At 34.0% G+C, this 24,720-nt stretch overlaps 5 protein-coding genes across 11 annotated transcripts in view; 2 read left to right on the forward strand and 3 right to left on the reverse strand.

Moving 5' to 3' along the window:
• The first annotated feature begins 1,419 nt into the window (after window positions 1-1,419).
• Window positions 1,420-2,037, forward strand: LOC18101343 (uncharacterized). Its single transcript, XM_024607722.2, has one exon. The coding sequence runs from the start codon at window positions 1,517-1,519 to the stop codon at window positions 1,826-1,828; it is 312 nt and encodes a 103-aa protein (XP_024463490.1). The 5' UTR covers window positions 1,420-1,516; the 3' UTR covers window positions 1,829-2,037.
• A 968-nt stretch (window positions 2,038-3,005) lies between these two features.
• On the reverse strand, window positions 3,006-6,408 carry LOC18101344 (uncharacterized). 2 transcript variants are annotated; one of them, XR_002983473.2, is made up of 6 exons: window positions 5,940-6,408; window positions 5,635-5,825; window positions 5,459-5,504; window positions 4,095-4,177; window positions 3,713-3,978; window positions 3,006-3,300 (listed from the first exon to the last, which is right to left on the reverse strand). XR_002983473.2 is itself a non-coding variant. In XM_006379450.3 (6 exons), exons 1-6 carry the CDS (start codon window positions 6,160-6,162, stop codon window positions 3,229-3,231), a joined length of 732 nt encoding a protein of 243 aa, XP_006379512.1. In that variant the 5' UTR covers window positions 6,163-6,408; the 3' UTR covers window positions 3,006-3,228. The 2 variants fall into 2 exon arrangements, 1 of the variants encoding a protein (XP_006379512.1); XM_006379450.3 differs by having other exon boundaries at window positions 3,862-3,978.
• A 137-nt stretch (window positions 6,409-6,545) lies between these two features.
• Window positions 6,546-7,245, reverse strand: LOC18101345 (histone H2B). Its single transcript, XM_006379451.3, has one exon. The coding sequence runs from the start codon at window positions 7,143-7,145 to the stop codon at window positions 6,708-6,710; it is 438 nt and encodes a 145-aa protein (XP_006379513.1). The 5' UTR covers window positions 7,146-7,245; the 3' UTR covers window positions 6,546-6,707.
• A 2,488-nt stretch (window positions 7,246-9,733) lies between these two features.
• Window positions 9,734-12,057, reverse strand: LOC18101346 (histone H2B). The gene is made up of 2 exons (XM_006379452.3): window positions 11,560-12,057; window positions 9,734-10,307 (listed from the first exon to the last, which is right to left on the reverse strand). The coding sequence occupies exons 1-2, from the start codon at window positions 11,970-11,972 to the stop codon at window positions 9,890-9,892; spliced, it is 831 nt and encodes a 276-aa protein (XP_006379514.2). The 5' UTR covers window positions 11,973-12,057; the 3' UTR covers window positions 9,734-9,889.
• Window positions 12,058-19,825: 7,768 nt separating this feature from the next.
• The window catches only part of LOC18101348 (protein BTR1), a 28,575-nt gene continuing 23,680 nt past the window's right edge, over window positions 19,826-24,720 (forward strand). The window contains exons 1-8 of one of the 6 annotated variants that reach the window (XM_006379455.3): window positions 19,828-20,118; window positions 20,511-20,749; window positions 20,825-20,931; window positions 21,667-21,860; window positions 22,690-22,748; window positions 23,415-23,510; window positions 23,618-23,679; window positions 23,767-24,225. In XM_006379455.3, the coding sequence (XP_006379517.1) occupies window positions 20,034-20,118; window positions 20,511-20,749; window positions 20,825-20,931; window positions 21,667-21,860; window positions 22,690-22,748; window positions 23,415-23,510; window positions 23,618-23,679; window positions 23,767-23,863 (939 nt within the window). In that variant the 5' untranslated portion in view covers window positions 19,828-20,033 and the 3' untranslated portion in view covers window positions 23,864-24,225. Of the gene's footprint in view, window positions 20,119-20,510; window positions 20,750-20,824; window positions 20,932-21,666; window positions 21,861-22,623; window positions 22,749-23,414; window positions 23,511-23,617; window positions 23,680-23,766; window positions 24,226-24,720 lie in introns of those variants that run through there. The other 5 variants (XM_024607825.2, XM_006379454.3, XM_052454994.1 and 2 more) reach the window with 5 other exon arrangements.

Raw genomic sequence — 24,720 nt, forward strand, 5'->3', positions numbered from 1 at the left:
AAACCGAGGGACTTGTTAGGGCAAATCGACAGTTTTCAAATACACGTAACTGTGCTGATTAGATTAATGTAACGAAGTGTTGAAAACAAGAATATTTTGTCCTTACGCCTTAAAGTTCCTGAAGGCCGCAGTGGAAGAGGTGAACCTGCAATTTCATGGCGCCAGCCCTTTGAGTATTTCAATGCCTGTCTACTCTTCAATACTTTTTGTATACTTGCTCCTTTTAAAATGTTTGCTTCGTGAAACCCGATGCCTGTCTGGTGATGACATTCATATATATATATATATATATATATATATAGGTACATCCCCTATGACATCATCAATAGATGTGATATTATTAGAAAAACTTATTTGCCAGAAAAACTTATTTGCCACGGATATATGTTAGAGAGTGTTTGTAATGGTAATAAATAATAAATGTTATTTTTAAAAATATTTTTTGTTTAAAAATATATTAAAATAATAATATTTTATTTTTTTTAAATTATTTTTAACATAAGTATATTAAAATAATTTAAAAATATTTAAAAATATTTATTTAAAGCAAATAAAAAAATTTAATTTTTTTTTAAAATACTTTGAAAACATAAAAACAAATATGTTGTTATATGCTTGAAATTCGAGTAACTAAGTTTGGATGAAGAACACGGCTAGTGATTTTTTAAATTTCATAATTAATTTTGATTTTTAATATTAAGTTGTAATTTTTTTTTATAAATTTGATATAAAAAATATTAAAATATCCAAAATAACATCAACTTTATGTTTTTCCAACTGAAAATAACTTCGAACTCCACTGTAAAACATAAATATGATAAAAATGCATAAGAGTATCTTAATCGTTCTATAGATCCTGCAATTTTATACTGTTTTCACCCGCAATACCTGGGAATTAATTAATGAATATCCGTGAGCTCAAATGTCAGGCTTTTTCCTATCATCAAATCATGGAAATGATTGCCCCCTTGATGATTATTATATTAGTTTAATATACTGTGAAAATGATTGAAAAATATTTTTTTTATTTAGAAAATATTAAAATAATATTTTTATTTTTTAAAATTTATTTTTATATCATTATATCAAAATAATCTAAAAATATTAAAAATTAAATTAAATTAAAATATAAAATTAAATTAAATATTTATAAAAACACTTACCAACCACCACGAAAATAAACTCGCTGACAACTACACACTAACCACAGCACTGATGCCACGAATTTTTGGTGTAATAGAATGAAGGTCAACGTTAAAAATTGAGACAGTTAAACCAACTCTTTCCATTTTCTGTTGAATTCGTTTCCCGCTGACACGTACCTACCACATTGAAGGAACGCTTTCAAATCGCGCCAGAGCTCATCCAAATCCGTCCAACCACCTATAGACAGAGACAGTAACCCTTCCTTAAATTGCCAGCTTCCATACATATACAATTACCCCTTCAAGAAACCTAAAACCATATCCTCCTCTTTATATAAGCCAAGAAATTGTGTTTTGTTGATAAGTAATTAATGGGTTCTGTTTCTTCATCAACTGTGATGGCAGAAAAGATTTCTTGGTATTGTGCTTTGTTGATGGCGCTAATGCTGGTTTTGAGCTGCTGTGAAGTGAGTGAAAGTGAATTGGCTGCTGTTGGGCATCCGAGGGTTTTTGAGGACAAGCCATGCGATGAGATATATGTGGTCCGAGAAGGTGAGACTTTGCATACTATTAGTGAAAAATGTCGGGATCCTTATATTGTTGAAGAAAATCCACACATTCATGACCCAGATGATGTTTTCCCTGGCCTGGTCATCAAGATTACCCCTTTCAACGATAGGTAAACTCTAGTCTATTTTTCGTCTCTAATGAGATATATGTATATGTATATCGTTCGTATTGTTTGTGAATGTTTACGTTCATGGAACCTCTGCATAGATACAAGTGAAAATCATGGAGGGAGCTGTGTATATATATCTCTTCACCTTGGACACTTAGTGGTGATCCAGCTTGTAATCATGAAATCAATGAAAGAAAACTTTTACGGTATCAATATCTAGAGTTGATAAAATCAATCATGTGATCTGAATTGATATGATAGACAAATATTTGCGACAGGGTCTTGCTATTTCACAAGAAATAGATCACTAGATTGTGGAAAAAAAAGTTATTTCAAGGGTTGTGATGTTGGTATTAATAAAAGAAGACGACTAAGAATAATGAATAAAACTAAAACTATTTCGGTGTTATTTATTATCTCATCCTTTTTCCTTTTTTAATACCAACAATAAAATCTTTTACATGTTTTTTTTTCCGGATTTTTGTTATTAGAAAAATACAATCTCATTTACACTGAATAATAAATGATGGACGGGGGGTTGTGCAGACCAAAACTGGAAATATAGACAGGGGTTGATCTGGAGAAATTTAATGTGGAAGGGGTGATTTGGCTGAATCCAGATCGGAGAAGAGCATCCGCCTATTGATTATGCTCATAGGCATGCTCGATTTTATTTTTTATTTATTTGTTTATTTTTTTTAAAAAAAAAAAGAGCTTTCTGAAGATCCTAGCAAAGAAAAGGTCATGGATAAGTTGAAGAAAACTGATTAAAAAAATAACTCAGGAACAAGGAATAGCCCAACAAAGAGAAGACTATGATGTTGGCTCCCTATAAATCACCCGTTCGAATCCTACAAACCTCAAGGTCATTGAAAACTTATATGATCGTTAACTTCAGAGCTTGTGGAATTAGTCGAGGTACGTGCAAGCTAACCCGAACATCCACGGTAATAAAAAAAAAAAAAAGGACCATGATGATGGTGGGTTATGGCGAGATGTATGATTATATTCAAGTTTGCGGCTATTTATTTTCTGAGCCTTTCTGTGTTCATGCGCTCTCGTGATAGTTGTTTTCTTCGAGTATGATTTGGGTCTATATAATAAACCATGTCTACTGAAGTTCAGGAAGAGAAGATGGAGGAAACAAGCTAGCAGAAATTGTTCCGAGAAGAAATGGTCCGTCAATCAACAACAAGAACATAAATAGAATCACTGCTTAACAGAAATCAATCGTATGGTTTGTCCTGAACTAAAGACTAGCTCTGAAACAAGTAAAAAAGCACAAGTCTATCTAGAACAGCCAGGATTCTCATTGCCTGTTATCCAATATAAACATGTAATACCTGCATTGGAGGCGGCTACAGATTGAAATACACTGCTACAAATCGCTGCCTTCAATGAATCTCAAATCTCACCAGTTCCAAGAGGCTGCCTTGATGCATCACCAGAGGCCCATGCATGATAGTCCTTCACAAGCTGCCAGTTTGTTCAAGCATTAATGTCACGAATAAAAGTAACCATTCCCGACCAACAAATACAAGTCTACGGATGGTGTGATGGGGATGAATCAATCCTATATGATGGTGGCAAGATGTACAGGCAGAGGAATCAAATTAGTAAATCTAGGTTATGGAAGCATTTTTACATTGTTTTAAAATTCGAATCATCAAATTGGACTTCATTTACTACTTGATGAACAAGATTATTATCACATAACAGGGAATTTTGTGGAATTCTGAAAAAGCTCCCGTGCTGTGCTGTTAGTATACGTTGCTGGGACTTTTTCTTTCATCGAATTCCCCAATTTTATTGATGGATGTCTATTTTGATTGCCATGTAGAATAAAATGAAATCAATTTCCATGGTGCTGAGGCAAGTGGAATTCAACCTGGACCAAGAACCTCAAGACTCGTCCAAATAGTGAACACGCAGGGGTTTAACCAAAATGAGGTGCTAGGAGATCATATGCCAGCTTTGCAACTGGCAGGTAGCCTACTTCATTCTTCATGAGCTAATTTAATTGAGATTTCCTCAAACCTGTGCCATAAAGCGGGGAAGTATCTGCCCAAGTATTTGCTTAAGGATTTGGGCACCAGTCGATTCTATTGCTTCAGCTGGAATTGCTCTAAATGCAAAAGGAATATCGATGCTAACCTGGAATGAAATACAAATGAGTTTAAAATTGATATTTTCGTGCACATATGACCATCTACAATAATGAAATCATTATAGAACACAGCACTACATGCAAAGAACACTTTGCCAAGTACCTCAATGACTGCATCTGAAGTAAGCTGTTGTATTGTTGAGTTGCTTTGGTTGCTATCACAAGAAATTTGGTTGACCATGTAAGCTGCATTTCCACACCAAATCAGTGTCAAAGCATTCCTGAAAAAAGCATGTATAATAATAAATTTAGAAATTTAACTGCTAACACTCATGCATGCTATTTTTTCAGAAGAAAACGGTCACCCTTTGTATCATACAGAACACAGTTCAGCCAAAATGATTACGTACAATAAAACCAAGGTCCCGGACAATTATTTTTGTCATGTACACCATTCAAGGTTTGCAGAGAGATGCTATTTTCTCCATGACAGATGAATTATTAAAGTGCCCCTAACTTCATCAGCTAAGCAGCAGAGGTTGATGTTAAAGACCTGGTGTAGCTGTTACGTTGATACCTTACCGGCATTAACTGTCCAGGAGCCAATCACACATGCAAGTAGCGGAGTGATGTCTAACTCAAAGATGTAAGTAATCATATTGCCCAGAATAACAAGAGTTCATATTTTTTCAAAGGGGTTAACTATATGAAAACAATCTTTGCATATTAATATGGAATTGACATGGTACAAATTATTTGAAAACATAGCCATGGACAAAATGTTTCCAAAAAATAAATAACAGAAACCAATTTCTAGGAGATGGTAAACAGCATTTCCATTCTTTCTTGTGACACCTCAATTATGGCCATTTTATATATAAAAACCTAGTCTGCTATTTGCCACCATGACAGCACTATACACGGTAAAATTTAGTTGCTGCCCATTTCATTCTGTACTGCAAAAGATTAACACCTTAAGCGTCATGAAATTTAAGACTGGTTTCTCACTTTCCGGTTCCAAGCAAGAGAGAAACAAAAACAAGAACGAAAGTGTTTTGTGTCCTCCTTTAGTGAAGCCATGGTTTTGAAATTAACCTTTGAAAGAAACCATTGATCTACAGCAACCAATCCAATCGCAAATTCAAACTAACTTCCAATTAAACATGACAAAGACTGCTCATTCTTAAAGCTGTAACACTGAATAATAACTAAACTAGAGACTTCTACAAGGTTCAAACAACTCAGACCTCACAAAAATAATTATTCTTCCAACACGAAGTAACTTGATCAATGGGCAGAAAATCATGGTAGAGGCTGTAATGCCAGAAGAATCATCACCACAAGCATATAGGCGAGGTCACAAACGTCTGTACTGTAAAATCGAGAGTGAAGCATTGGCCAGTGACAATTATACTATCACATTTCAAACCCATCATACAAAAGCAAATCCAAAATAGGGGTTCACTACAGAAAGAAATTCAAAATAATCCATGTTATGCTAGCCAGAAAACCTAAACAGAGCCTTACCGTCAAACTTCTCATTCTGCGCAACCACAATCGGCGAACCTTCAAGCTGCCAAGTACAGCATTCAACAAATCAAACAGAGAAACAAATATCAATACATATCATGACCACAAAATTCAAAACTTCAAAGATCATCCCCAACACAATAATGCAATGACCACAAGCATCAGTGTATCACCTTACAGGACAAAAGCTTAATGCAACAACCATCAGGCTGCTCTTCAACTCTAACAAGCAAAACAGGACAAATTTCAAAAGCAAAAAACTTGAAACTATACACATAACACCTAAACGTGTTGTCGTCTACCCTCTCTATCCTCTCCGCGTCCAACACAGAGTACTGACTCGCTGGCAAACTCATATACTCCACTGCCACCTCAACATCAAATTAATTACAAAAAAATAAAATAAATCAGTTCTTAAACTTCAAAATTAAATATTTTGGAATCTTTTGCTTAAAAAATTAATCCACCCTGACATTACTTAGAGGGCGTCCGAGTTGCCGGACCGAAACGGACTCTTTACGTCTGGCAACGAATTTCGCTTTGGGAGTGGAATCAGCCGAAACACGAAGTGATTCAGTTACTGGTGAGGAGAAATTTAGAAAGAGGTGCTTGCAAGTGAGGGAATTTCTAGGGTATTTGGATCTGAAAGAGATTGAACTTAGGCTTATTGTTGAACCAAGAGACGGGGAATTTAGCGCCATTAATTAATGGAAAATTCAAGGATTGCAAGCTAGTATGTTGTTGAAGATGATAAAATAGGAGTACTGGTGTTAAGGATAAGAGTACGGGTGGTTCTGCACGTAGCGAGGCGATATTTAGACTCGCGGTTTCGTTTTCCTAAGCTGCTCCGGTAAATTGCCAACAGGTGATGATGGCGAAGATTGTGGGCCATTTTTTTTAACTTTGATAAGATACATGAGTAAGTATGTTAGAAAAGTTACGCCATGCTGTACTATGAAGCGCAAAGGGTGTTAAATATGCACCTTTACAATCCGTGCATAACGACACCGGATTGTCTCTTCTGTTAGCCTCTTTGATTAATCTAATCGAATTTGATAAAAAAAACCCACATAATTAATCAAAATTCGAATCAAAATAATTAAACAATTTATTTAAGGAGAATTTCAGCAAATTAAATTAAATTAAAAAAAGACTAAATCAAATTCTCTCAACCGAGGATCTAAAGAACCTTTACATAGACGCACAATTCCACAGAACCCACAAAGGATTCAAGAGTCCTAGCTGTCTAAGAGCTTGTAAACTTGGTAACAGCCTTGGTCCCTTCAGAAACAGCATGTTTCGCAAGTTCTCCAGGCAAAACCAATCGGACAGCAGTTTGGATCTCCCGAGAAGTAATTGTGGGTTTCTTGTTGTACCTGGCAAGCCTTGAAGCCTCTTGAGCTAGTTTCTCAAAGATATCGTTGATGAAACTGTTCATGATACCCATAGCCTTACTAGAAATCCCAATATCAGGGTGGACTTGTTTCAAGACCTTGAAGATGTAAATCTTGTAGGTCTCGACGCTCTTTTTTGCCCTCTTCTTCTTCTTGTCAATCGCTCCTCCTTCTTTGGGCAACTTCTTCTCTGGTCTTGGCTTCTTCTCTGCTGGGGCTTTCTCGGCCGCCGCTGGCTTCTTCTCGGCTGGCTTCTTCTCGGCCGGCTTCTTCTCTGCCTTGGGAGCCATTTGAGATTTTTGAGAAGAGACTTTGAGATGAGGTTTCTTTAAGAGTGGGAAACGGAGGTTTCTTTAAGAGCTTCGGTGATGGGATGGAATTGTTTGGTTTGTTTATATAGAGATAGGAGGTAAGTGATTGTTGGTTGATTTTGTGAAACGCGGATTGATGACGTGGATGGTTGGATTTGCAGGGGTTTGAATGGACGGTGAGATGTGGGTTTTTCCTTTTAACTTTTGGAGACCGATGGGAAGCCTGAGCAGTTACCACCTTCGCTAAAGTCCAAGTACTGTCAGGGTTCACAGGCCCAGCCCCAATGTTCGACAACAGCACATTCAAGGTTCTGATAATCGAAAATAGCCCAACAGTCAATCTTGTTGTAGCTATTTAGCTCAGGTAACAGAGCGGGAGGAACAATTTTAGTTAAATGAAATATACCATGCTGAACCTTGCACCAGCTATTTAAAAAAAAAAAAAAAAATTGACCTTCTACATGATCAATATAATGAACATCCATCCATCAGAATGTAACGTGATCACCCGCCGATGACACGTGGACTTTGATAGTTTTTAGCATATAATTTTTCCTTAAAAATATATTAAAATAATATTTTTTATTTTAAAAATTTTATTTTTTAATATAATATATCAAAACAATTTAAAAAAAATATTTTATAAAAAAAAAATTATTTTATTTTAAAAAAATAGATTAGTCGGGCAAACCAGAACTTGTGCCAGGTCTTTCACTGCTGATGCGTAGAATAAAGGGGAGATGATGGAATGATTAATGATTTGAGAAGACACCCGGCAAGACTCCCAGAGGATTTTGGAAGCTTGCAGGAATATGCCACTTGAGATAAACCGCATACCTCTTAATATTTTTTTTTATTATTAAAAAATAATTTTTTTGATATGTTTTGAGTTGTTTTACGCTGATTTAAAAATATTTTTTAAAAAATAAAAAATATTATTTTAACACATTTCAACACAAAAAACAATTACAATCACACTACTAACCAGATAAATAACAAGGGAAGAGTAATCAATTGTATGCTCAAATTGAGTATTTTTTGCACTTGTTCCAAATGTTCAAGCGAGTTGGTCTGCGGCGGAGGAAATTGCCGATTGTGCGACGGCCAATTATTGAAGTGATCAGAGCAAACTCCATGCTGTAAAGAAGTTGAAATAGGAAGTAACTGAAAACTGAATAGAATAATATTTCAAGGATGTAATGAAAGAACCAATACCAGTACTTAACCGAATGAGAAGCAGCTCTTCGGGTTTTCATGTATGTATAGCGTTCATTCATACTGCTGCAAAGATTGGAAATCTTTGGAAGATCAAAGTGATCGGGGGTTAGAAAATCTACTGCAAAGATTGAATTAGTTATAGCCCGTATGAAACTCCAGCCATGACATATAGCAGAAAACTTAATCAGAGACTGCAGCAACATGCTAGTATTCGGCAACCTCAAGGAACAACTTACATAAATGTTTGATTGCAGCATAAGGTGGAGACCCAGCAAGGTCATGAGCTCTCCTGTTTATTTCCTTACGTAGAACAGAAAGGAAGCAGCGTTCTAGGATTTCTTAGCAGCAAAGAAGGAAAAACTCTTGTTATCATAACTTCTTTGCAGAATGGAAAGCCATCAAAGAACATATGATCACTACAGCAAGGAACATTCATAGGATCAACATTCCCTCTATTGGTTTTTGTAACTTTGATAGGTAGTCTATTGAGGACTGCCAAGTGCCAAATAAATAAAGCTGTGAACGGGAAATAAGAAGAACGCCCCAAATCAGTTTGTGACGTTCAACCTACAGCCTTTTCACTCTGATGAAACCCAAGCACTTCTAGCAGAATACTCACTATTAAGATTTATTTTCCACACAATAATGTATTCTGCAAGTTATCGGAAAGATCAAACCAAAAACAGCTCCTTGAATCTCCAACAAAAGGCCAGACCTTGCACGAGGCCAAATCCAGTAATTGCCCATGATGATTATCAGACACCTTAGAATTAGAATAGAAGGCAATTCTACCATTCTGAGCTATAAGTGAGGTGTGGTTTGTACTTTTAAGGAGATTGTACCTAAAAAACTCAAACTCACCACACCTCAAAAACAAACACACTCGAGATGATCATACATCTTACCATTTTGAATGCTAAATGAAGTCGCTAAATCACATCGAAGGACTCTAATCCCGACCAGAACAAGCCAATTCTCAGACGTTGTGCCATATACTACTACGAAGTGAGCCTATCATCGTATAACACAAGGGAAACTTACAAAAATACACAAGGTTCGTTATCTGAATCAAGCATTTTCAATAATTCTCCAACCCAACTGAAAGCTTTCAAGAGAGATACAACATAGCTTAACAGGCTCTAATTTCACAAAATTTATACAAAAATGAGCAATAAACTCAATTAAGTTCCAGTCGAATTGCAACCAATGAAACAATCTAGAACAATTTCAGATACAAAAAATGCACGAAACCACAAGAAAAGGAACCCAAATCAACAAAGCGAATCAAAAACCCAAACTGAAAGTAAAATGAGTGAGAAGAAACAAAAAAACCCAATAATCAAGAACAATTTACGAACAAGATCCATGTATCATTGTAAAAAACCAAGCAGCTACATCAATTCGACTAAAATCGAAACCTGAAACTATACATGAACACAAACCCTAATTGATAGATCGAACCTCGCAAAATACCCACCATCCAGAACCCAACAAACCCTGGCCGCCTAAGAGCTGGTAAACTTGGTAACAGCCTTAGTCCCTTCAGAAACGGCATGTTTCGCAAGCTCTCCAGGCAAAACCAGTCTAACAGCAGTCTGGATCTCCCGGGACGTAATGGTAGGCTTCTTGTTATACCGAGCGAGCCTCGAAGCTTCTTGAGCAAGCTTTTCAAAGATATCATTGATGAAACTATTCATGATACCCATTGCTTTGCTTGAGATCCCAATATCAGGATGGACTTGTTTCAAAACCTTGAAGATGTAAATCTTGTAGGTCTCCACGCTCTTCTTAGCCTTCTTCCTCTTCTTGTCAATCGCTCCTTCTTTAGGCAATTTCTTCTCTGCCCTTGGCTTCTCCGCCGGCGCTTTCTCGGCTGCGGCTGGCTTTTTCTCGGCTGGCTTTTTCTCGGCTGGCTTCTTTTCTGCCTTGGGAGCCATTTTGAGATTCCTTTTGTGATTTGAGGGCGAAATCGAGAAATTTACGTCTAGAGTTTGGTGTAGTAGTTTGCGTCTGGCGGGTTTGTTTGTTTATATAGAGAGATAAGATGAGCATGATTGGCTGGTTTTGGGGAGACGCGGATTGATGACATGGATGGTTGGATTAACGGAGGCTCGAGTTGACGGTGAAAGATGACTTCGGCCTTTTGATGGATCAATCCGTACGTTGGCAGAAATCTAACTTGAAGAGGAGCCCAGGCCCAGCCCAACTATCAGCATCAGGGCCTGTATGACGGAAAAAGGGCAATGAGAGTTAAGAAAATCAAATGAGTCTGTGATGATTAAGAAATATTAGTAATTTGATTCAAAAATCCCATTTTAATCTATGTATTTACATATATACTTAGGTCTTATTCTTTCTCAGTGGTTTCATGCTAAGATAGATTTTCTAATAATTAAAATTACTAGCATATTCGTTAATAAAAAATAAAGGGACTTAGTAATAATTTACTCTTGTGGAATGAAATAAAATTCTGGTTTGCTTCGCATATATGTTTTTAAAATACTTTTTATTTTTAAAAAATTAATTTTTTAACAATTTATTTTTATAAATATTTTTTATCATTTTTAATATGTTTATATTAAAAAAATATTTGAAAATATTATTTTAATATATTTTCAATTAAAAAATATTTTAAAAACTTTCATCAGTTTTTTTTCAATAATATATATATATATATATATATATATTGTAAATTATTCAATTACATACCTACATTGCAAATTTTATATGCAATTAGATCCTTGGTTTATAGTTACTCTTCTCCTTCCATAGCTAAAAACCTCTTTGAATGTGCAACGTGCATATGAGTCTTTTCCAAATAATAACATCAATCATTTTCTACGAGAAAAAGCCTTTTTTCAATAGGATTAAATCCACCATCGATCAAATTCGCCATCCTTAATGAGAAACCACAAATCACCCAGCCCCTCTGATCCAAGAATCTGAAACTATTTTCAAAATCCTCGGACGCTATCAAACCACAATAACAAAATCTACCAAAAAGCTGAAAAAAATAAGTAAAAATTGATCAGATAATATTGTGAACCGAATACTAATTCCAATGATCAATGACAGCATTACATCAAATTCCACCTAGAATGATAACCTACACCTTTACATCAAAACGAACATAATTCAACAATCAGTACCCACAAAACACCTATCCGCCTAAGAGCTAGTAAATTTGGTTACAGCCTTAGTCCCTTCTGAAACAGCATGTTTGGCAAGCTCCCCAGGCAACACCAATCTCACAGCAGTCTGGATCTCCCTTGAAGTGATAGTGGGCTTCTTATTATACCTTGCAAGCCTTGATGACTCCTGAGCAAGTTTCTCAAAGATATCGTTTATAAAACTGTTCATGATACCCATAGCCTTGCTCGAGATCCCGATGTCAGGGTGAACCTGTTTCAAGACCTTGAAGATGTAGATCTTGTAGGTCTCGACGCTCTTCTTTGCCTTCTTCTTCTTCTTGTCACCGGCGCCTTCTTTTGGCAACTTCTTCTCTGCCCTTGGCTTCTTCTCCGCCGGAGCTTTCTCTGCTGCTGCCGGTTTTTTCTCAGCTGGCTTCTTCTCTGCTTTGGGAGCCATTTGGGGTTCTTGAAAACGAAAGCGAAAAGGTTTCTTCTACTGAGAGATGGTGAACAGATGGGTTTTAGAGAGTTCTGGCGAGTGTCGGGTTCGTGATGTGTCTAAATAGGGAGAGGAGGTGAGTGGTGATTGGTCAGTTTTGGGGAGACGCGGATTGATGACGTGGACGGTTGGATTTGGGGAGATTTAAATAGACGGCTAGAGATTTGGTTTTGCGTCTTAGGAACCGGATTGGTTTTGAAAGTAGAAAATTTGTCGCGGGGCCTTATTTTGGGTTTCGCGGGTTAGATGGAGGGAGGCGGGATGTCGATTAGAATTGGGCTTGTGAGAATACTGAGCCCGGGAGAGGAAAAGTGTTATTTTTTTTGTATTTCTTTGAATTTTAATGCCCTTATCAGGTTAATTTATGGGTATTTGATTAATCAGGTTAATTATTTTTATTAAAACATGTTATTTTATTTTTTAAAATAAAAATTGTGTTAATTTTAGGCTCACATCTCTTGTTATTTGTGTTAATTTAAACATCAAAATTAGACATGAGAGGTAACAACGGATTGATACACACTGATCACCAATAATATTGGTAAATTTAATTTAAAAAGCCCATTTTAAAGATTTTAATTCAGAAAAGCATCGAGGGATCTTTTGAGATTTTCCCGGTGGATGTCCGGTGGAGCTGGCCTTTGGGAAGGCATTGAGAGATCTCGAAATTTGTCTAACACACGTCTAAAGGAGCTAGCCTTGGAAAAGCATCAATTGGTCCTGGATTTTATTTTTATTTTTTTTTGCCAGCAAACGTCCAAGGGAGCTAGCTCCAGAAAAGCATTGAAAGTTCTTGAGTTTTTCCCAACAAATATCTACCGGGACTGGCCCTGGAAAAGCACCGAAGGTGATGTATTTTTCCAAGCGTGGTATTGAAATTCTTCAATCCGTCTCGAATAGTTTGAGAAGGGAAGGATTAGCAAGGGCGGCGACAATCTTCGACGCTCTTCTTTGAATCGATGAGCAAAACAACATGACTGGTTATCAAAAGAAGCCTTGAATTCTCCGGGATTAATTAGAAGTATAGTGTCTGTTGATGATTTCAAAAACTCTTGTATCATTATACAAATTTGTGTCTTTACGTTGGAGGTATGATGGTTTTTTTTCAAGAATATAACAGTTTAAAACACAAATCACATCTCACAAAAATAAAAATTACTTGTATTTTACGTGAATCCCACCAAAAACAACCAATCATACCTCCAAAACAAACACCTTCTTGATCATTCTCGAGTGATATTTGAGAAAGCAAATTTGTATAATGATAGAAACCACATGATATCAGTATGAATTTACTTGGAATTTTAGAAGTATAATGACGATTGTTTTTAAAATTATTATTTATTCTAATAATATATTAAAAAATATATATTTTTTATACGAACCTGTCAAAACAATTTAAAAAATAAATAAAAACAAATAAATTCTAGCATACGTCTCAAACTAGGGCTCAGATGGAGTCGTACAAGAAAAAAAGAGTTAGAAGGAAAACAGATAAGAATTCCAAAACGTCATGTGTTTGGACTTTAAGGTGGTTATAGGTAGCAAAGAGCAACATAATAAGAATGAAAATGAAAGTTTTATGTTTACTTTCTAAAAATCTGGTTGAAATTAATAGAAAAATAGTAAGAATTGAAAGCATAACGATGATAGAAATTAAATGTGATTTTTATCATTGCAAGAGCAGGTGAGAATAATATTAATAAAAAAATAGTATTTTTTTTAAAAAAGAGCAGTATATCAATTACTTCCACCAGTATATCATCTCCTAAACCATGGCCACCACTATCATCGCTCATCGTGATGATGACATTTAAGAAAACATGGCATATCATCATCATTGTCCTTGCCCTACGCCCTTATACATCCACCACCACCACTCTCCTGTCAAAGAAACCACCTATAAGTTTGAAATTTTTAGAATTATTAAAAGTTTATCTAGATATTAATTTTAATACTCGTAAGTGATGTTTTGTTATTTTTACTATTACTAATTCATCATCTTCTCCCGCCATATTGTCACTTATGCTCTATTACTGTTTCTTATGGGATGATATTTGTTTTTATCTTAATATATTATTGTTATTGTTATATTATCATTATTAATACCTTCCACGTCTTTTTTTCCTTCTCATTCGCTGCCCCGTGATCATCTTTAAGTTTTTTTTTTTTTTTTAGTTTAACGTGGGTGTCCGGGTCAGCTTGCGCGCACCTTAACTTAATCCCACGGCCCCTGAAGCTAACGACCATGTAAGCCTCTAGTGGCCATCATATGAGCAACCACAGGGCTCGAACCTGAGACCATAGAGGGAGCAAACCTCTTGGTCCCAGGCTTTTACCACTGGGCCACCGCCTAGATAATTCCTTTAAGTTTTTTTTTGTTTTGTTGGAAGTGGTTTATGAAATATGTTGTGCAGCTTTTAAGATCAAATTATATATGACATCCACTTGTATACGAGGTTAGAATATTGTTGTATTTTTTTTATCTCATATAATTACTTTAATATAAAATATTAATATATTTTAAAAACTAATTAAAGGCAAGTAGAAAATTTTGATAAATTAGTCTTAATAAATATTTGAATAGCAAAAGTTTAAAACCCAAAATAAAATGTGTATTGAGCTACAAGCTTATAGGCTTATGAGTTCGGATTTGTGTATGGTTAATGGAATTTTTTTATTATTATTAAATCCATGTTTAATCAGCAATTTCTTTTAAGTCATCTAAAATGTTTTGTATATGAAAACCAGTACATTAACCAAACGATGTGAATTCATAAATAATTATTCATAGACAATGACCATTCACGTTTTTTTTATATGAATATATTTCATGAATTTTAACATTCATGTATTGTCTCGTCAATCATAAATACTATTGAGTTACGTTATGTTTTGTGAATTTGAATATTCATGATTTTCATCAATTAGAATTCATGAATTTTAAATGTTCATTATGGTTAATAAACATTTATGGGTTACGAAGATTTATGAATTACAAGTATTAATATTTTGGTTTTCAAATCACATAAACATGTGTTTTTGATGAGTTTAGGCAAAGAATAATTTTCTTGAGTTATTTTCTCTCATTGTTGTTGGTTTTTGGTTTTTATAAAAAACTTGTTTTTTTATTCTTACTCTTTACTGCAAAGCCTGCGTTCGATATTTGTATAAAGATATTGATTGTTATATATTCCCCTAAGTTTGTTGGGTTTTGTTTGAAAAATATACCTAATTAAATAAAATGGGGTTGTTCAAATATAAAGAGACTTGTCGAAGAAAATCATTTTACGCCTTGCGGTGAACAATAAAGTTTAAAAGACAAATAACTAATTACTGATTACTGACCATGATAAATTTTTATATTAAATGTATTTCAAGCACTTCAACACACAAGTACTATAAAACTAGTTTAGTTGAAGTTTAATTTAGTTACTTGTTTAGTTTATATGCTATGTTTGTTTTTTCTATGTTTTTTATAAGTCTATACATGTGCTCAGTATGCATATTTTGTAATGTTTGCATGATTATAAACTTAAAAAAATAGATTAAAGTGTCTAATCTCCCTGCATGTGAATTTTTCACTGCAGTTTTAGTGTCATCACCAGTGAAAAATTTATTCACTACAAGATTTAACAGTTTTACCGACGGAATTTTTTTGTCGGTGTAAGACACATATTCCGTCGGTAATTAATTTACCGACGGAATCACCGACGAAAATGCTCCGTCAGTGAATCTTTCGTCGGTAATTTTTTTCCGTCGGTAATAAAAAAATAAATTTATCCGCTTCATTTCGTCGGTATATCCCTCAGTAATAATATTTTTTTATTACCAATGGATTTACCGACGGAATTACCGACGGAAATTCCATCGGTAATTATTTAAAAACATTTTAAAAAAATTCATTTTATAAAATTATAAAATAATTAAATTAGCATAAATTAACACTGTATAATATATACTCAAAATGCTTGGAAAAAAGAATAAGAAAATCAACTCAAACAAATTTGCAACAAAAAAATAAAACAAAAAAATAAATTCAACTAAAAAAATTCATATGAAAAAAATAAAGTTGCAATTGCTAAAAATTTAAAAATCCTATAAATAAATGAACTAAAAATTGATCTCATATGAAAAAAAAATCTCACAACAACATTTATACAATTATTAAGAACAAAAACAATTAAAAATAAAATAAAAAACAAATATAGTGAAAAAAGTCATGAAAAAAGAAGAAAAAAGAAAAATCTTACCTTAATGTAGTTGTAAGTGAAGCTAAGGAGAGAAAAAAAATTTCGTTAAGCATATTAATTAAAAAAAAAACTAAGAGGATAAAAGAAGAAAGAAGAAGAAGACATACCCATGCATGGAGGAAAAGAGAAGGAGATGAGAAGAGAAAATAAGAGAAAGAAATATATATTGATGTTTTTTACATATAGTGAAGAAGAACAAGAACAAAAAGAAGTAGAAGAACAAGAAGAAGAAGAATAATAAGGAGAAGAAATGAGTATGTCTCTTGTGAAATAAGGGGATTCAGGCTTTTTATTGGGGCGCGTTACCGACGGATAATTGAATATTAATATTTTTTAATTATTCCGTCGGTAATTCCATCGGTAATATTTAATTTAAATTTTCAATTTTGTAATTTTTTTCAGAAACCGCCAAAAAATTACCGACGGTTTTTCAATCCGTTGGTGATTCCGTCTATAATATTTAAATGAAAATTTTAAATTAATTGAATTTTTTCAGAAAACCGCCAAATAACACTTTCTGGAAAATACCGACGGAAAATTCTGTCGGTGATTTCCTTTGTAATTGACATGATGAACGGTGTTCACAGTTTACCGACAGAATTACCGAGGGAAGTTACCGACGGAATTTTCCGTCGGTAATTCCGTTGGTAAAAATGACACGTCATCCTTTTTTTGCTTTGTTTTAAATTTTTTTCCCACGGTAATTCTGTCGGTATATACCGAGGGAATATTTCCGTCGGTAAAATCCCTCGGAAATTTACCGACGAAAATATTCCCTCGATATTTCCGTTTGTATTTATCAATTTTCTGGTAGTGATTCTTCTAGTCATTATTATTCTGTTTAAAAAACAAGTCATTAAAATTTTTAAATTTTATCATGATTTTTATTACTATTAATAAAATATCATCTTAATTTCTTTATTTTAATACAGCAATGTTCACAGTTCTCTTCATGCCATCGACACACCTCCATTCTTTCATGGATCGTTTATCTTTCTATATTCCTCTCCCTTCCCCGTCTATCGTTGAAAACTTAACCCACAAAAAAAAAAAAAAAAAAAAAAAAAAGTGAAAACATGGATCTTCATCTCGAGCCATCAAAGTCCTGTCACCCTTAAAAACCTTTACTGTAGTCATCATCGTAAACGGAGGAAAATGTCAATTTTTTAATTTCCTGGATGTGCTGTTATGGGCATCCACAGCTGTGCAAGTAAGCCATGGCTGTCAAGAATAGTATCTTTTATGTCTAGGATATATTAATTTGGTAGGAGATTATGTTATATTAGCATGTAGAAGAATGTAATTGCGGTTGCTTTTTATTTAAAAATATATCAAAATAATATTTTTTTTTATTTTTTAAAAATTATTTTTGATATTAATACATTAAAATAATATAAAAATATATTAATTTAAAATAAAAAAATAATTTTTTTTATGAATAATTGAATAAAGCAAGGGTACCTTGTCGAGTTCCATGCCTCCATGCTCAATATACAACAGAATTTTTATTTCACAAATAACTATATACTTAGGCAAATTGGTTTCACATCTGCATTGATTAAATTGATTGATCTAGTTAGTTAAATCTAACATGTTCCATGAGACCAAACCATTGATTATATTTCATGATTAAAGTTGACCTGTGATTACATGTTGAAGCAAGGTCAAGAAAAATCACGAAGACTTTTATTTATTTATATTTTTAAATAAAAATGATGATGGACAACCAGGCATAGAGAGTGAATATAATGTTTGAAAGTTTGATATTGATTATTTTTTAAAATATATTTTGTTTTTAAAAATTAAAAAAAAACAATTAATAAAAAAATAGATTAAAACTCACTGACAAGCAATACCGAACAATAGAGATCGCATCTGGATTCTCATGAACCACACAGCACACAACCACAATTTTCTATTGTTTCACGTAGTCTCCAAGTGGGTTTGAATATTGCACCATGCCCATCGCATTGCATGCATGCACCTCGAATCATGGACAGGTTCACGTACATATTTATCAAGGTGATTATTTATTTTCAAGCACGTGACGGTAATTAATTAATTACCAGAGGCCAGAATCTGTCTTGAGTGTGCTTTTTAAGATCACATAAATAAGCAGAAATGTAATTTTTTTACAGAGTTGGAAAATCCCACAAGCCTTTAATCTCTATGATCATACCCTTGTGCAAATCTCTTACTTTGAATATTCCACTCCACAAAATTATCAAAAATAAAAAGAACAGTCAATTAACACACATTTTTTTTTTAGTTTTTTGAACAATGACATTTGCTCGGGTAAATTTTCCGAATGATATAGTATGCTAATGGTAGATTTTTTACCAGGAAGAAAATCTTGATATATCGTTGAACATCTGTTTGTTTTTGCGTTTTAAAAATATTTTTGAAAAAAATTAATTTTTTAATTTTAAATTAATATTTTTTTTGATAGTTTTAGATCATTTTGATGCGTTGATGTTAAAAATAAATTTTTAAAAATAAAAAATATTATTTTAATTTATTTTAAAAAAATAACCACCACCGTGCTTCCAAATAAAAATTTGGCTGCAGCACAAATTAAAGAAGGCAAATGCTTGGTACCCACCTAGCTTAAATTTATTTTATAAAAGGTATTTATTGCTATGGTTTCATAATAAATGATTTCACTTTCTTATACGCAAACCAAGTACAATAATCCTATCTTAGTAATTTCCATCTACATTTGTCAAATCCATTCCTTAGATTTGATATAGTTTAAAGGTTGAGATGATGATCTAATTTACAGGTTGTCGGTTCAACATTGTTCAATGATTTGTTTTAATTTTTATAAAAATATTTTGAAATTGATTATTTATTGGAGTTTGATATTATAGTTTAATTATTTTTTTTTATGTTTTTTATGATTTTAACGGGTTGATGTTAAAATAATTTTTATCAATGCCAAACCCCATTAAAAAAGTTTAAAATAAATAATATATATTTATCAATTATATATACTTTATGAAATAAAAATTACTATTATTTAATAAAAAAATTTAAATATAAAATGAAAATTTTCAAGTCTCCACTTCTTATTATATATATATACATATAAAATATTAATTAAACATTTACTAAATATTTCAAAAAGCTTAATTTTGTGAAAGATTTTCTATTCACATTCAACCAGCTCTATTTCCAAACAAGTAATTAAATCTATTAATTAGAAAATAAACCAGCTAGTCCATTCAAATTTTATAAAATCAATATCTAATTTTTTTTTAAAATAAAACTTGACCTAAACAATGTTGTTTTAAATAGTTGAATTACAAGTTGATCCGTCGGCTAGACGAGGTTTGATAAGGATGCTTACATCTTACAAAAACAAGCAGAAATTTACGTAAAAACCAGCATTTCACAGTCGTAAAAAATCCCTAGAAAAGTAAAAAGTAAAAACCATGGCAGAGGGCAGAGAAGGGGCAAATGTAACGGAACAATACTGTTTTCACTTACTTTCTAACCAGCTAAGCTAAAAATGAAGGTGGCCAAAAAGAAACTAACTAATAAAAAATTAAAAACACAATGGCGGTTTTCAAGGCTTAAAACCAATACAAATACAAAACCACCATGGATAAATGAGAGAGAGAAACAGCAAGTCGTAAATCAGCATTTCTCATTCTACAAAAACCACCAGGCTGGCAGGCATTGGCACCCTCAAAAACCTCCACAAAAGGTTATTGATTTTATTGTGTAGTAATCGATAGTCTGTGTTTTTAGAAGATAAAGAGAAATGGAATCGACGGAGTCGTCTTACGTCTCATCACCGGAGCAACCGCGGAAGAAATCTCCTCCACCGCCTGCATCACCGCTTTCAGGTTTCTCTGATCTGATCTAGCGTTTTCCTGCTTTGTTTCTCTCGTTTTATTTTTTTTTCTCAACGCAATGAGTTGCGGCAACGGTTTTATTTCTGTATTTTTAGGTTACATTTTTTCTGTTCTGCTTTATGATTGGCTGCAATGAGGATTTTGTTGTATTTCTGCTAAATCTTGGTAGTTTTGACTTGAATTTGAAGCCTTGACCCTAGATTTATGAAAGGAAGAGAAATCGCTAGTTTTAGGTTCAGTTTGGTCGGTGAGAAAATTGCGGAGAATGAAAGAAAATTTAATTTGAAGTCTCTTTGTGGTTTTGAAATTGATAGTTCTGCAGGTTTTTGCCGTGCTAATATTTTTGTTTTTTAATTTTTTAATTGCTTTATTGTTTTTCCCAGATGCGGTGGAGAAACCGACGTATATTAAGTTACTCGTGTCAAATGCTGCAGCTGGTTCTGTGATTGGAAAGGGTGGTGCTACTATTACTGATTTTCAGTCACAATCTGGAGCAAGAATTCAGTTGTCGAAAAATTATGAGTTTTTTCCGGGAACATCTGATAGGATAATTCTGATATCTGGAGGAATTGACGATGCATTGAAGGCTTTGGAACTTATAATTGCTAAATTGCTCAGTGAGGTAGTTATTGTGTCACAGGGTTGGTTTGTTTAATATGCTGAGTGTTTGCTGATATTAATTTGTTTTGGTGGTCAGATTCCTACTGAAGATGGAGATGATGCTGAACCAAGAATGAGAGTGAGATTAGTTGTTCCAAATAATGCTTGTGGTAGCATTATTGGGAAAGGAGGGTCCATCATAAAGTATGGTTAAAATTCTTCTTACAATAAATTTTTAATTGCTATTGCCTGAAAAGTCAAAAATTAATTTTATATCTGGAAATTTCACTTGGATTTATTTAGTCAATAGCTGCTGGCATGAATGCATGCTGGTCTGTGAGGAAGTGTATTTACTCTGTACTTAATTCCATGAGATTTTATGGTATCCCTACTTGTTGTTTAGAGTTCTATCCAGAATCATGCTCTGCTCAAGCACAATTTTTACGTGTAGATGTTTGTTTCATGGTAATTAGGAATCCATGATCCCCTTTCTTTTGAGGGCTGTGGCAAACTTTGGATGCATCGTCACAATAAGAATTCTGTATTGCGAAGATTTGGTCTTAGACCTGAGAGCTTATGGTTGCTGCTTCACATGCCACACCATCTGAGCTACCCCTGTTGGTTTATATATGTATTTTGATTTATAGTACCTCATTAGGAACCTCAACCATCCAGTTCTGCTAAATGCATAAAGTGAATAGATATCAATTGTAAATGCGTGAAATTAGGTCCTTTATTTTTTATTGCATCCTGTCTTTGCTGGTTGTGATGCTCTGTTAGTCTATGATTGGGTTTCATGTATTATGCTCCTGCTCCATTTTTCCCGTGAGTCTACTAAAGGGGAGCTTTAATTTCTTATTTTGTTTCTTGTAAGACTGTCTAGAAGTTAAGCAAATTCTTTCAAATAGTGTAAAACGCTGATATCTGCCTTTACTGCAGGTCATTCATTGAAGAGTCCCATGCTGGCATCAAGATTTCTCCACTGGATACAGATTTTCTTGGATTGACTGATCGGCTGGTTGCAATAACGGGAACTCTAGAAGAGCAAATGCATGCAATTGATTTGATTTTGTCTAAGCTAACTGATGACACTCATTACTTGCAGAATATGCATGCTCCACTTTCATATGCAGGTGTGACTCTTACCATTAGCTTCACACTCTCTTTCTATTGGAAGAAAAAGCTTCTAGTTTCCACGTTTACCTATTCATGTTGTAGTTTTTTTCTTATCTCGTTTTGGCTCTTTATGAATTCATAATCTTAGTTATCTGCATGATTAAGGGCATTATTATGATGCGAAGCTCTCATCTCCCTTGCTTTACCTCGTGGAAAGATTTGGGAATGTTCTAAACTGTGTCAGGGTGCCCATGTAAAAGATCATCAGCGTTGAGGGAGTGGTGATTTAGAATTTGAGTTTGGTATTTGGTTCAGATGCTTATTTTACTAGAAAAATATGAATGTCCATTGAGTTCTATTGTTATGACTGTAAAGCACAATTGTATTCAAACAACTGTGCATTGCTGATTAAGTTGTGGTCTTTCTTTAGTGCAAAGGACTGTTTCTTTATAAGCATCTTTTAGTAAATTGGTGAGATTTAGGTAACTTCTTAGTCTTAAATGACCTACCAGACTCTAAAGGTACCACTGATGACTGGTATTAGAGTTTCTTTAATCAGAATCATGTGTTTCTGACTGCATTCTACATGAAGGAAGTATTGACTTTGTTTTTTCTATCAATCTGACTCAGTTAATTGGTAGCTATTTATCCAATCTTTATAAAACTCCTGAATATTTTTGCAAAGGTGGTGTGGTTTCCTTGAGGTTTCTGAAAATCTGTTCTATTTAAACCTTTTCTTTTAAAATTCAATTCCATTTAAGATTCTTTTAACTTGATTAGGTGTTTTCTTCTCTGGTTTTGACGGTATTCCATATGCATATGTGCTTCCTCATGTTGCTACAGCAGCGTACAACTCAACGAACCATGGGCTGAATGGGGCTGGAGTAAAGTTTCAGCATAACAAGGTTCATTCTATTCTATAATTCTCTATGCTTTAACCGAGTATCCTGGTGTTAATGCAGTTTGCATAGCAAAACTTGATAGTAGTACTTCATTTTGGAATGCTATATCAGATTTTCTCAATAATGCTTATTCATTTATGGTTATTCATTCCTAGTTGATGTTCATGTGTGTCCATGGGATGAATTCAGCCTTTTCAGTTCAAGTTGGCTTTTCCTTTTCCTTTCCCCGTCTTTAGGTTTTTCCACAACATTTGAACTGTGTTGCTGAAATGTTTTAGCGATTAGAAATACTTTTCAATACTCAAATTCAAGCATCATGTCATATTGTTTTTTGGCCTTTTTAGTTAATACTTTAAAGATTTCCCCATGAAGGCTTAATCAAATGTATTGTTTGTCCGTGTGGCAAACACATACCAAAGCTTGTGTCCTTTATATATTTTTCTCTTACGTTGCTTAAGGGTTACATTTGGTAGTTTGATACCAATCCTAAAATGGGTATTCTCATATCCAGCATAGATGGTTCCAGCTAATTCACCCCATCTCATTGCGAATTCTATCATCAATATCTCCTTAAGTTTTGGTGCTGTTCTGAAAACATTTGTATGCTATTAAGTATAATTAAAGAGTATGTTGATTGTGATTGATAGAAGGCCTTCTGATGTTATCCAGGAGGATCGTACTAACTCTGTGACGATTGGTGTTGCTGACGAACATATTGGATTGGTTGTTGGTCGTGGCGGAAGAAATATAATGGAAATTAGCCAGGTTTTTATACTACAGATGATCCATATTATTCTGGATTATTATTATTATTATCATTATCATCATCATTATTATTATTATTATTAATGTACAGCACTCTGTTTTGGCAGAATAGTGGAGCCAGGATAAAAATATCAGACAGAGGTGATTTCATGTCTGGAACAAATGATAGGTATGGGAATGGATTTTGAGTCAATCAGTTTAGCGCTAAAAATGTGTTTTGAAGTGACGGTGGTTTTAATTCTGTACTCTTTGGCAGGAAAATTACAATCACAGGATCACAGAGGGCCATCCATGCAGCTGAGGACATGATAATGCAGAAGGTATCCTATGCTTCTGAGAGGGAGACAGATTAGCCTTTGACCATTCTTAACTATTTTTGCTGCAAATTTCTCCGTGGACCTTGCAATTGCCTAATTTATTTGGTGTTTCTCGAAGTTGGTAAACAAAAACTGTGATGGAAGGAGAAAGAAGGAAGGAAAATTCTTCATTAGAGAGGTTTCTATAGGAAATTCTTCACACGGTACAACTTCTGTTTCTGGAAACAGTTGCTGGATTAGGCTATGTTGGCTTGTCATATTATTAGATGTAGCCATGTTTATCTTCTTGATACAGTTATTGACTTTTAAATTAATACATGTTTTACGTCCGAGCTATCCTTTCAAAGGATACTTTGCCATAGTTAAAATGGAGATTTGCTGAACTATTTCCATCTGAATCTTGTCCAGTTAACCCTCAATTTCACCCGCATCTTGACATTTCAAATTTTGTAATCTCTTTCTTATAAATGGGCTTGAGCACTGAAATCTAATATTTATGGCAAAAAATTCAGTAGTGCTGGAAATTATAGCTTGTCTGAAGACTGTAAGCATCGAATGCTGAACAGAATGTGGTTGCTATTCTATATCACTTGTTAGGCTTTTCTGATTCTGTATCATTTGTTAGACATTTCTGATTCTAAGAATGACCATTTGATGAAATATAAAATGGACTTATCTAATTAGCTTTTCAGAATATTTGTTGAGCGGACTGCTGGTGGTCCGTTGGTCGTAAAATTCACCTTGCAGCTTCTGATGGCCTTTTGGCCGCCTTTGGTGAGGGATCAAAAACTCTGGGTGACATTTCGGATGAGAGGTAAGTAGTTTTCAATAACGAAGATGACTGGACTCCATTGACCAGGTCAGACTTTTACACAGGAATTCTTTGTGGCAGT

The sequence above is a fragment of the Populus trichocarpa genome, chromosome 8 (assembly GCF_000002775.5).
Source record: "Populus trichocarpa isolate Nisqually-1 chromosome 8, P.trichocarpa_v4.1, whole genome shotgun sequence".
Lineage (NCBI taxonomy): Eukaryota > Viridiplantae > Streptophyta > Magnoliopsida > Malpighiales > Salicaceae > Populus > Populus trichocarpa.

What these genes read in the sequence shown, in the direction of transcription:
- LOC18101343 (XM_024607722.2), top strand. Translation starts at nt 1,517, where the DNA reads ATGGGTTCTGTTTCTTCATCAACTGTGATGGCAGAAAAGATTTCTTGG.
- LOC18101344 (XM_006379450.3), bottom strand. Translation starts at nt 6,162, where the DNA reads ATGGCGCTAAATTCCCCGTCTCTTGGTTCAACAATAAGCCTAAGTTCA. An exon ending in TTAAGCTTTTGTCCTGTAAG is followed by an intron (nt 5,505 to 5,634) that starts GTGATACACTGA and finishes TGTACTTGGCAG; the next exon opens with CTTGAAGGTTCGCCGATTGT. An exon ending in GCAGAATGAGAAGTTTGACG is followed by an intron (nt 4,178 to 5,458) that starts GTAAGGCTCTGT and finishes GTGGAAATGCAG; the next exon opens with CTTACATGGTCAACCAAATT.
- LOC18101345 (XM_006379451.3), bottom strand. Translation starts at nt 7,145, where the DNA reads ATGGCTCCCAAGGCAGAGAAGAAGCCGGCCGAGAAGAAGCCAGCCGAG.
- LOC18101346 (XM_006379452.3), bottom strand. Translation starts at nt 11,972, where the DNA reads ATGGCTCCCAAAGCAGAGAAGAAGCCAGCTGAGAAAAAACCGGCAGCA. An exon ending in GCTGTAACCAAATTTACTAG is followed by an intron (nt 10,308 to 11,559) that starts CTCTTAGGCGGA and finishes GGCTCCCAAGGC; the next exon opens with AGAAAAGAAGCCAGCCGAGA.